Raw genomic sequence first — 12,974 nt, 5'->3', positions numbered from 1 at the left:
TGTTTAGGAGAGATGTTCTGACCCAGTTATCTGGCCATCACAGTTTGGACCTTGTCAAAGTGGCTCAGTTCTTCCCACACATCAGCGCCAAGACTTGACCGCTCACAAATGTGCAGTTGTAGAAAGCGACAGCTCTCGACGCCGCACTGTAGTCTCATTCTGAGCAAGCACCGGAGGGGTGGTAGATGAACGGATGTTTGGAGATGAACAGATGATTCATTCAGGTTAGCACTGTCTCCCTTTCACTCACACACACACTCCCACACTCACACACACACAGCCCTGCGGACACTCAGCGGCCACTGCAGAAGGCCACTGTTGCCAGAGGGCCGTGCTGTGGCCGTCGTCTGTCTGTCTGCCTGCATATCGGCCTGCCTTCTTGTCTGTCTCCGTCTCCCGGTCTTTTGGAATGCATGCATGGTTTCCGAATCCGAGTCGACCGCAGCTCCAGTACCGGTCATAAAGTTTGGGCACTACTTGAGCTCAAAGATATCTCAGCCTGAGGCTCCTCGTCTACGTTTGGTAGACGCTGTGATCAAGAGCGGCCTACAGTTTAGTTCCCTGACAAAGAGGGGTGAAGGTAGGCTTAGGGGAGTCTGGTAGGTGCATAGCAACACCCTAGCAACCACCCTAATGCGCCCGAAAGCACCGTGTTGTGCAAACGGTGCACCATTACGGCTCTAGTCCCGACTTTTGACTTGTGCTCTGCATGCAGACACACAGACGCACGTGTGTTTACCGAAGCGGGGGGTGTCCGCTGAAGTCTTGGCTGGAGGATAATGCCCTGTAATCCCGAGTGAAAGCTCAGCATATTAGGCTTAAGTACGTCTGGCTGAGAAGCCTTTTCGGCCTTTTCTTCGTCCTGCAGTTCCGTCATTAGCTTCGTTCGCCTTTCGCTTGCTGCAGGGTCTCCATGTGGGACCCCTCTTACACTCCTACAAAAGCAAGGCTACAGAAGAACCACTTCTGCCCCCCATTATAGTGGAGTGCTGTTCTGGTCGGTGCTGGTTTGGTGTGTTTTATCCATACTGGAATGGACCCACACATTAATAATTAATTTTTTCCAGAACACTGTCAAATATAGGGAGTTCTTCCAAGGTTCTTTAGTGAGGACAGTGGTTCTGCTGGTATATAGAACCCTCACAACTCAAAGGGCCGTCTGGCCGTCACTAAACAGAAGCACTAACTTCTAAGCACAACTTGGTTAAGAGCTTTTTCAGATTCTTTATACAGCAGAACCTTTTCAAATGGTTGCACATGGCACCAGAAGGGGTTCCACTAAGGTTCTCATGTCAGAGAACCCTGTTTCAGCCCTGTTTAGATCCCTTTACAGCTTTTAGACCCTCAGTAGTATGTGTTTATATTAATGAAGAAATGAGTCGGGTGGGGAAAGTTCTTTTAAGGGAAGAACTGAAGCACTGACTCACACTTCATCATCACACACACACACACACACACACACACACACTACACTTTGTTGTATCGTCATGCTTTGCGGCGTCAATCCCGACCCCCCCCCCCCAATATTTCCTGACCCAAAAGCTTTTCAGACGCACAAAGAGAACATCGCAGGGAAAACACGACTAATGCACACACACACACACACACACACTCCCCTCGCTCGCCTTTTTCTCCTCCCTCACTCCCTAAACCATGAGGTTTCCATGGGGAGGCCAGGCCCAGCCTGTGTGCGAGCTCTTCCTTGTTTAAGCTGCAGGAAAGGGTCCCATTAAAAGCTTTTCACTGAGCATGGCTCACTGCAGCAGGCCGACCGGGCCTCAAACCCGAGGATTTCAACCACTGAGAAACTGAGAAAGAGAGAGAGAGAGGGAGGGCGAGAGAGAGAGGGAGAGAGAGAGCAGTGTGTGTTACGGGAATGGTCTAAAATGATCCAGCTGTTTATTTTTCTGCCACTTTTAAGAGATGGAATTCTGAAAATAATGGATATACCAGTGTGTGTGTGTGTGTGTGTGTGTGTGTGTGTGTAAGGATTCCAGTAAAGAAGCCAAAGTGGTGTTCCACAAGGCAAACACACACACACAGGTTTGTTTATAAATGTAGTATATATATATATATATATATATATATATATGTGTGTGTGTGTGTGTGTGTATTTGGGGTATATAGTTGTAATTATATAATTATATAGCGCATATGCCCCCACTCCATCCCCCCCCACCATTTTTTAATTACTTCTTACATAGAAAGCTATGAAGATACGTGGTTTTCATTGGACAGAAGTGAAATATATATATATATGTATATGTATGTATTATATAACTCCATAGGTATATGCCTCATATGTATTAAATACATATCATTGCTGTCACTCGAATTTCGTGATGAATGGACCAATAGAAATCCAGCAAACCCCAAAAAATTATAGTTACATTGACTAGTTTTACGGGACATAACAGGACATTAAATATGTATATATATTGGACAGAAGTGAAATATATATAAATATATATATATATTTCACTTCAGTCCAATGAAAACCACGTATCTTCATAGCTTTCTCTATGGTCTAAAGCCTGTAGCTGCTCTGTACACTGTGTATTTTACATTGACCTCCATTCAGAGTGTGTCGGTTGGTGTGGCGCAACAGATAACCCCACTACCTGCCAGTGAGCTACCACACCACGTGGGAGACTGGGGTTCAATTCCTGGTCTGGGTGACTATGCTGCACTACACCCATAAGAGTCCTTGGGCACGCTGTAGTATGAATACCCTTTGTAAGTTGCTCTGGATAAGAGGGTCAGCTAAATGTCTAAATAAATATATATATATATATATATATATATATATATATATATATATATATATATATATATATATATATGTCATACAGTCATTTTTCTCCCCACAGGTCAGACCATTAGCACTGACCGTCTTCATAACTGCATTTATCAGATCAGGTCAGCTTCACCTTCAGCTGCTTAATGATTGCTCTAATTAAGAAAAACGACACGGATCCCATAGCAGTATTTTTAGGCCCTTTGGTGCATCATGCTGACACATTGCGAGTGTGTGTATGTGTGTGTGAGTAAGAGCGAAACCTTTTGAAGTCATCGATAGCAGGGCATGGGTTGCGTAAACACTTATTCATACTCTCCATTCCCACACATCTTTAAACATAACAGTAGTGCCTAACACACACACACACATGTGCAAACACAGATGCTAACCTATGTGAACACATGCGTACACTTCACTCCCCTCCTTGCAGTCTGTTTTACACATTTACACCAGTTTAGAATAAATGTTTTTTTTCACGGTTTTAAGCGGTTAGCCCGATTTGCTAAGCTAGCTGTTGCTGCTTGCGGCAGTAGCTTGGTTATGGTGCGAGAGCGGATCTTTTTTGTCTTACTTCCACCTGTCTGTTGTATAATTGTACGTCTTTAGTTCCGCACTAGAGCTAGAAGGCTAATGTAGCTAACAAGCTAAGGATAGCTACCAGTGTTAACTGTTAGTATGGGCTAAAGTAGGGGCTACTTTCTATATGACTACACGGCTGTATCATGGAAACTGATAGTAGTAAAGCATGCAAGTCACTCCCCACTTCACATACTGTACATAGTCCATATATTGACTATAATTAACATGTGATGTCATAAAAATTCCAACGCATTGGCATATATCATCTTATTCGGCCTATCTGCAGGTGTGTCCTTTTATTCAGGCTCTCTGTCAATCACGTTCTAACAGGTTGAATATTCTCCTACATAGAAATTGGTGCTTCGCATTAGTGACACTGCGCGTCCTTGTCGAATGAAGGATAACTGGGCAGCCAATCCGAACAGAACAAACAGAACATCTAAAGGTTTCTAATTTCAGAGCATTTCCATTGGTCCATTTACCAGGTGTCTGGGCCGATGGACCATGTATCGGTTTATCAAGCAGTCCTTAAGGACAGCGACAGGTTTAAAACTGGCCATGAACCCTAGCAGGCAACTGTTCAACTAAACCCAGCTATGGGAATGAGGCCGTCCACACAGTTTGCAGCAAGCCTGCGACGTCCTCTTTTATTGGGCAGCTAGATAGTAAAGGAGACAGCGAAAATGTTTGGTCAGGGTAAATGTGTGTATATTTGATTTGTCACTGAAGTATCACTTTAACAGCTTTAGCGTAGAAAGCGGCTTTGTAATGAGACCCCCCCCCCCCAACCCCTCCACCCCCGAGGCACCTGGAACGAGGCATTACTATAAAAAAAAAAAAACTTGTCGATGCGCGTCTGAGAGGTCGGCGGCTAAATGTCCACACTATATCAGATACAGCCCCAGTCATAATACAGGGCCTGTGTTCTACTGGCCCACTTTGAGCTACAGCTGGCCTGGAGTGGAGGCACGCTGCCAAAAGCAGATGAAAAACAAGCTCCCACACACATACACACCTTCGTGTGCTCTGGCTGCTCTGGCTGCCCGGTCTGCTCAGGCCTCCCCTGTACTCTGAGGCAACACAAAGCGGCGGTGATTGCTCATGTCTGTCCGTATTGTTAAGGCTATCCGGGCACTTGGCTCTACCTGTTAGGACTCGTCCAGCTAGTAGCAGCTAAGAATAGAAAGCTAGAAAGATGAAATTGGGATGGCAAAGGAGCCTCCAAATGCAGCGTAGGCTTTCATGGTGGTGCTTAAATGGTTGAGGCACCTGTTGATCGCCACTGTGTTCTGCTGGACTTTAAACGAAGGCCCGAAAAAGCACCTCACGAAAGAGTCAAAGGTCAGAGTTTTCTAAAGGAATCAAGTAAAGAAACATCTTCAGATCTCAAGAAGGTTCCTTGCTGGTTCTTGTCTTGGATGGAAAGTCCAAAAGATTTGGTGTAGATGACCTTTATGACCCTTATGTGTGTCTGTATGTGTGTTTTCTTTGAACAACCATGCGCTTGAACCACGAGAGGTTCCTCTCCGAGAACCACTCGGAGGTGGTTCTTCTACGGCATGACGTAAAGAACCTGTTCCTGTCCCCTTTCGTTTTTTTAGCAGTGTCTAATCATCATGGTGTGAAACTGACTGTAGACCAGCATGCAACTGCTTTTCTAAAAGCACCAGAGGTCAACAAAGGTCATTGTTAAATGGTGGAGCGACCATCAAACACAGCATCAAACGCAACCCTTTTTTTGGCCATCTTTATTTTTAAGAGTGCCAAAGCCACAGCTCCACATTAAGAGCGAGTGTGAGACTGACTGTTGACCAACACGGTCTGAATTTCTTAACAGCCTTGAAGTGCAAAGATCGTCGTCAAATGGTGGAGCGGCCCTCGAACGGAGCACTCTCTCTACCGTCTGAGAGGACCCTCGGAGCGTTGCTCTGAAGGCCGATATCTGGCGCCGTTTCAGGCTTGTGAAAAGTCGAGGTAGTATTGACCCTGAGGTCCCTTTCCGAGCCGAGTTCTGGCCCGCTGTGGTTCGATGATTAGAGTTCAGTCAAGCTGCTGCTTTGCATAAGATCTAGTAGTCTGCTTTCGTTCTTATTACTGGCAGGAAAAGGAATGCAGGTGCAGCGCTCGCGCCACATACGGAAACGTCTTCACCCTCCATGAGAACAGAAGATTTCCTATGAAACAGTCCCCCCACCGCTACCACCACCACCACCACCACCACCGCCACAACCCCCTCCTCCCACCAGAACACTTAAGAGACTTCAAGCAGAAACAACACTCTCACAATTCAAGCACATATGAGGCAATGATGTTAGCAGCTAGCGGCGTACCTTTTCTTCCTGTCCTCGGTAATTTGATGTGATTACGATTCTAAAGCAGTCATTAAGTCTCAGATTCCACCCGTTTGTTTAGATTTGGTCATTTAGGCTCGTTTTAGACGGGTCTAACATTCCAGCATCGACACAGTTGAACAGACGCCTTCAGACTGGTGTATTTTTACACCGCTATTAGCAAGCGGGCCTAAACTTTCACAGCTTTTGCGGCTACCACAAACAGATCCTGACTTCTGCACACTGTACTAAGAACTGTGGTCAGACTTTTTTTTTTTTAGCTGTAGAAACAGAGGTGGTCATTTGAAGTAAAAAATGTAACTAAATGTTAGCAAGACTAGCCGAACCGATTCCATTTTTGCCGTTTTCACTTTTTGACATAATATAAATCCAGCAGATGTTGTTTACATTGTGTCCAAATTTCAGGATGAACGGGCCAATAGAAATGCTCAAAAATGACTTGGAATCAAATCGTTGTACATTGACTTCCATTGAAAGCTAGGAAAGTTTTTCCCCTCTCCTGTAAAGTTGCCGTTTTGCAGATTTAAGGTTTTTTATGCGACACTGAGGATATAATGGCTGTATACAACCCAGCTAGAGACATCTCACCCCCATTTCTAAGTGTGCTGCATGCAAATACCAGTGTTTTTAGTGCTTAAACAGTATTTGACCTAGACGTCACCTCGGAAGTGCCACTTCTTCGGACGTCAAAAAAAAAACATGCGTCTCAATTTTTGCCGTTTTTCACTTTTTGACATAATGTGAATCCAGCAGATGTTGTTTACATTACGGCCAAATTTAATGATGAACGGGCCAATAGAAATGCTCCAAAATGACTTGGAGTTAAATCTTTTCCATTGACTTCTATTGAAAGCTAGGAAAGTTTTTCCCCTCTCCTGTAAAGTTGCCGTTTTGCAGATTTAAGGTTTTTACAAGGTTTTTGTGCGACACTGAGGATACAATGGCTGTGTACAACCCAGCTAGAGACATCTCACCCCCATTTCTAAGTGTGCTGCATGCAAATTCCAGTGGTTTCTTAGTGCTTAAACAGTGTTTGACCTAGACGCAACCTCGGAAGTGCCACTTCTTCGGACGGCAAGTTGCGTCCCACCGCCAACCGCCTTCATTCCTCATTTTTTCCTCATATCAGAGTGTCATGACCCAAGAGAGCAAATATGAATCTCGGCTGCTGAAACACGCAGCAGTCAAATCAGCCGCCCCCAAACAATCGCTTATCTCTGGCTTATTCAAACTGCCAGTGAACCAAGTAAAACTCCTCACGCTCCAGCGCAGGATTGATTCCTGCCTGTTATCGAACGCCTATCAGCCCCCTTTATAGACATTAATACAAATATTTACAGAGAGGCTAAAAGGGAGCAGCGTCTGGGACGCCAGGTATCAGGTTTCAGCCCTGCCCTGTGCACACACACTCACACACACACACTCACACAAATACATATACTGTATATGCCAGTCAAACGTTTGGACACACCTACTCAGAAGTGTTGAATTTTCCTATGAAATGAAATAATGGCAACAGAGTAAACAAAGCGTAGCTATCCTCATGTCAGCCACCAGGGGGGCTTTCCCCGCAGCTCCACAACCGTATACTGGGACCCGGTGATATTTGGAACACTTACAGGGATAGTAATTCTCACACAGTGGAGTTTACCAAGAGTGAAGCAACTACTGCCGCTCGCCTCTAGATTTCTGACTTCTCCAGAGAAAACAGTGGAGGATGAATCCCGAGGTGCGGAGGCGCAGTGGCCAGCAGCCCGCCGCCCATTTCCACCAGTTTTCTAACCATTTCTGCCAGTTTTAGCCAGTTCTCTACCCAGGTTAAAAAGCAGGTTACTCCTCTTTGTGAACCAGTGCTTACATTTTAGGGTCAGGTTTAGGGTCAGATTAAAGGGTAGGGTTAGGATTTAGGATTAGAGTTGGGGTTGGGGTTAAGATTCAGGGTTAAGTGTTTAGGGTTTAGGATTTAGGATTAGGATTGGGGTTGGGGTTAGGATTCAGGGTTTAGGTTATGGTTAGGATTTAGGATTAGAGTTGGGGTTGGGGTTAAGATTCAGGGTTAAGTGTTTAGGGTTTAGGTTAGGGTTAGGATTTAGGATTAGAGTTGGGGTTGGGGTTAAGATTCAGGGTTAAGTGTTTAGGGTTTAGGTTAGGGTTAGGATTTAGGATTAGAGTTGGGGTTGGGGTTAAGACTCAGGGTTTAGTGTTTAGGGTTTAGGATTTAGGATTAGGATTGGGGTTGGGGTTAGGATTCAAGTGTAAGGTTAGAGTTTAGGGTTAGAGTTAGTGTTAGACATTAGGGTAGATTTAAGGGTAAGATTAAGGTTAGGGTTAGAGTTACATTTAAGGTTTAGGTTAGGGTTAGGGTTCAGTGTAGGATTACATTCAGTAAACATTCGTTAACATTTGACTTGAATATTAGTTGAATGTCAGGTGAGCATCTACGGGGCATCTACAACGGACCACCCAAGTAAAGTAATGCCAGGTTTTAGGGCCCCCTGTCAGTCACAGGCCCCTCTATATTACACACATGTCCAGTAAGCCATCCTACAGTATGACTAGGTGAGGTACCTGTGTTACTCTTTTTGACTGTAGTGAAGAGAGAAACTGAGAAGGAAGAGAGAGAGAGGGAGAGAGAGAGAGAGAGAGTAAAGGAAGGAAACAGGGCATATCAGCTGTCTGATCAGTTCTGTGAGTGAGGGTGTAAAGTCTGCAGAACGGTTCGTTGAACATAACCTAAATTTGGTGGCGCTGAGCGTTCTCGCGCCGTGCGATGTAGACTAAGGGTCGCTCAGAGGAATGACACGTCTACTTTATTTCCACTCGGCTGTTCAGAGCCTCCTTCTGTTCGACTGATCCTGGCTTTCAGTGGCAGCCGTGTATGCGAAAGAATTGTCTGAGAGGTGTCCTATCTACCAACCTACGGGGGCCCAAATCTTAATAAGTGACCCATGGAGGTCCCACCTCGCAGTTTGCAGGACTTACAGGATCTTGTGGAGTCCATGCCTCGCCGTGCCAGAGCTGTTTTGGCAGCCAAGGAGGACCTACACAGTATTAGGCAGGTGGTTTTAATGTTGTGGCGGATTGGTGTGTGTCTGTAAGCATGTTGTGAATGCGAGTGCTTCGGGGGCAAAAGGGTTAAAAATCACTCCTTGTGTGTGTGTGTGTGTGTGTGTGTGTGTGTGTGTGTGTGTGTGTGTGTGTGTGTGGACTCCAGGCACGTATCGAGCGCTCGTCCTGAGCGCTCGGTCTCCCTCGTGAACCCCTCCATTTGCTGTCTGTCTGTCCTGTGGTTATGATATCATGATGAGAAAAACGCTGCATTCCTCTCTAAGTGCCCCTCGCCCGCATCAAATATTCATACGGCCCAAACCGGGAGGGGCCGGAGGGGTAGAGGCCTGGCCAAGTTAAACTGACCGCCTGACCGCCACACTCGCGCCCTGCATAGAGGCTTCCCCAGGACCCCCTCACCTGTGGACGATCAAGCAGGAGCGCTTAAGCCCTTAAACTGCAGTGTACATGTCTATCCTCATCTCTCTCTCTCTCTCTCTCTCTCCTTTTCTCTTTTTTCCATTCTCTCTCTCTCTCTCCCTTTCTTCCTCTCTCTCGATCTACCTTTCTTTCTTCTAATTTTCTCTTGCTCTCTCTCTCCCTCTTTCTCTCTCTCTCTTTCTCTCTCTCTCTCCCTCCCTCTCTCACTCTCTCTCTTGCTCTCTCTCTCTCACTTTTTATTTCTTTCTTTCTCTCTCTCTCTCTCTCTCTCTCTCTCTCTCTCTCTCTCTCTCTCTCCCTCTCTCTCTCTCCCTCTCTCTCTCTCTCTCTTTTTCTCTCTCTCTTTCTCTCTCTCAATCTACCTTTCTTTTTATTTCATCTCATTTTCTCCTGCTCTCTCTCTCTCTTTCTCTCTCTTTCTCTCTCTCTTCCTCTCTCTCTCTCTTGCGCTCACTCTCTCTCTCTCGCTCGCTCCCTCGCTGGCTGGGCGTGCGCCGCTGACTTCACCTTGATCCTGAAACGAGGCAGAGTGGCACTGAAATGGAGGGAGCGGTAAAAAGAACAGATACATCACCCCCGGGGGGTAAAGAAACAACGAGGGATGATATATTGCCCATGGGCGAGGAAAAGAGAGAGAGCGAGCGAGAGAGGGAGAGAGAGAGGATGCACAAAATCCATATCAGAGCGTCCGTTGTGCCCCCGGTATCAGTATAAAATATTCAAATCTGCCCATTACTCTGCATTAAAAACCACAGAATGTTCACATGTTCCTCACACGTCGCCCTGATAGTCACATTAAACGCCCCCCATTAGAGTACTGCATGTATGATGGAGTGTGTGTTTGTGTGTGTGTTTGTACGTATTGGGGGTAGCGTGTATGTGTGTGTGAGTGCATGTGGTAAGACCTTTGGCTGTAAAGATTACGTTGTAATCACGTTGTTGTGCCAGGCCAGTTGATAAAGTGGTCTATTGTCTGCAATAGAACAGAGCCCCCCGGACCCTGAACCCCATCCCACCCCCCTCACCCCTCAGACATTTCTGTATTGATACGTGGAGTTAGCCTTTACCCCCGTATTGTCCTATTAGCTGACTAGTCTAAAGGAGATCCCAGTAACCCAACTGGGCCCTAAATGGCGCTTGAACATTGCTGTAAGGTCTCTGTCCTGTCCCGTCTGCAGGCCACAGGGTGAAGCTGGAGGACACTCAGAAGATGCAGTTTTCTGAGCGGCTGAGCGAGATGGAGCGTTACCAGCGGGCTAGTCTGAGGATGGGCACAGGCACCGGCACCTCTCGCCCTACACATCAGTCCCATTACTCCACCTCCAGTGCCACCCAGATACCAGGTATGCTTGTGTGTGTGTGTATGTGTGTGTGTGTGGCTGGGAATGCCTGAGAGGTCTGTTTGGGCCAGAAAGAAAAAGAGAGAGAGAGATGCATGTATCCATCCTTCAAATAAGACAGCATCTCCTGCGTTAAAAATGACTCCTTACAAGACGAACCCAAGCCTGATCTGAAAACTCAAAACCAGCTCCGGCCCGAAATCTGATATTTTAGGTTGGGTTGGAGAGCTCAGAATCACCAGTCATTGGCAAACCTGGCATACAATCTGATAGTTTGTGAAGTCCCATTGGGCTCAGGTTGGGTCGAAGACCTCCACCTGGCCGGAACCCTGATGTCTATTATGGACGTAACGATCGCCGTTCATTGGTCAACTTGGCCCAAAACCTGATGTTTTGTCAGACCTCATTGGGCTTGCGTTGGGAAGCAGACCTCTGCTTGAAATTAGAGATATAACGGTCATTGGACATTAGTGAATAGGGCCCGAAACCTGACGATTTGTCAGGCACCTTCCAGATTAGGCTCTCTAGTTGGAATTAGGGATATATCCATCACTGTTTGGTGAACACATTGGTGAACTTGGCCCAAAATCGGGTTTGGTCTGTTTTGTCGGGCCTCATTGGGCTCACATTGTGTAGCAGACCTCTACTTTAAAGTAGAGCTGTAACAATCATCAATCACTGAACCTGGCCCGAAACCTGAAGTTTTGTCAGGCTTCGTCAAGCTCATGTTGGCTAGCAGAGATGTACTTGGAATTAGGAATGTGACTATCAGTGCTCATTGGTAAACCAGGCCCAAAACCTGATGTTTTGTCAGGCCTCATTGGGCTTGTGTTGGGTAGCAGACCTCTGCTTGACATTAGAGATATAATGGTCATCGGACATTAGTGAACAGGGCCCGAAACCTGACGATTTGTCAGGCATCTTCTAAAGATCAGGCTCTTTAGTTGAAATATTGCGTGAACTTGGCCCAAAATCAGATTTGATTTGTTATGTCAGGCCTCATTGGGCTTGCATTGGGTCACATACCTTTGAACTTGGCCCAAAACCTGATATTTTGTCATGCCCTGTTGAGTTTGGTTTGGAGATCAGACGTCTCCTTGGAACTAGCACTGTTACAAGGAGGTGACAGAGGCCCTGAAACCTGGTGTTTTCTCAGTTATCGGTGGGAATGTAACAATGACTGGTCATTGGTGAACCTGGCCCAAAACCTGATGGTTTGTCAGGCCTTGTCAGGATCAGGTGATTGAGCAGACCTGTACTTGGACTTAGGAATGCTGTGACCACTGGTCATTGGTGAACCTGGCCCAAAACCTGATGATTTCTCAGGCTCCATCGGGCTCAGGTTGGCTAGCAGACCTCTAGTTGGAATTAGGGACGTAACTGTGCCTGGTCAGGGATGTCAGATGATGGAATTAGACATAATGGTTCAATGAGTCGATTAGCCAAATCATTATGAACAGATGAATTCATTCTAGAAGTAATCATCAGTGGCTGTGTGAAGTCGGGCTTCGTGGTGTACAGTGTGCATACGCAAGGTTTTGTCCCTGGATGCCCTGTGGGATTTGTGTGCAGTGTGTGTGTGTATGTGCAGTGTGTGTGTGTGTGTGTGTGTGTGTGTGTGTGAGTACAAGTGAGTAAGGTAAGCTTGAGATCCACACACAACCTCAGACCACAGTCCTTGGAATCTAGCAACCACTCACTATATCCACACCCACGTCAGTCTCTCTCTCCATGTTTGTGAGTGTGTGTGAGGGGTGATAGTGGGTGGCGATTGGAGGGATGATGTGTGGACATTCTCAGACATATGTAAAGACCTCTGAACGTGATGGCATGTCTGCGAGCGAACAGGAAAACAAACACACACACGCTATCTCTCACTCTGTTTTCTCTCGCCTTTCTCTTTCCATTCCCCTCTCTTACACTCTCTCTCTCTCTCTCTCTCTCTCTCTCTCTCTCTCACACACACACACAAACACATTAGCTCTTTTCACACCCTGCACCTCCACCCACTCGCTGGTTCTCATGCCGGGGCGAGTGTGTGTGTGTGTGTGTGTGTGTGTGTGTGTGTGCATGCGTGGGTGTGTTTGGGGATGTTAAAGTCTCTGTCATTTGGCTTTGTTTACTTCTCTATACCTTCAATGGACGGATTTCAGAGTTAGAGGATGCTGCATCTCGCAAAAGTCTCCAACACTCCAAATCCCGTCTGCTCTATTGGTTCTGTAGAAACTACACCATGTGTCCAAATGTTTGTGGACACCTGCTCGTCCAGAGTATTGGAGTTGAAGAATTAGTGCTACCACTGCAACTCCAATCCCAGAAGTGCTGAATGGAGCACCATCATTCCAGAGAAAGCTCAGTGCTGGGGGCTTATTACCCCTCTAGCCAATGCCTGGCATTCAATATGGTGACCATAGG

The 12,974-nt window shown here is 46.3% G+C and overlaps 1 protein-coding gene across 3 annotated transcripts in view; it reads left to right on the top strand.

Moving 5' to 3' along the window:
* The window catches only part of runx3 (RUNX family transcription factor 3), an 83,430-nt gene that overhangs the window by 50,979 nt on the left and 19,477 nt on the right, over positions 1-12,974 (top strand). For 2 of the 3 annotated variants that reach the window (XM_072676776.1, XM_072676777.1), the window contains one exon: positions 10,398-10,562. The exons of the other annotated variant lie outside the window; for it this stretch is intronic. In XM_072676776.1, coding sequence (XP_072532877.1) covers positions 10,398-10,562 — 165 coding nt within the window. The remainder of the gene's footprint in view (positions 1-10,397; positions 10,563-12,974) is intronic. 3 annotated transcript variants of the gene reach the window in all.

This window comes from Salminus brasiliensis, chromosome 4, assembly GCF_030463535.1.
Source record: "Salminus brasiliensis chromosome 4, fSalBra1.hap2, whole genome shotgun sequence".
NCBI classification, from domain to species: Eukaryota; Metazoa; Chordata; class Actinopteri; order Characiformes; family Bryconidae; genus Salminus; species Salminus brasiliensis.
Note: the sequence above shows the minus strand (reverse complement) of the source record. Positions and strands in the feature narration are given on the sequence as shown.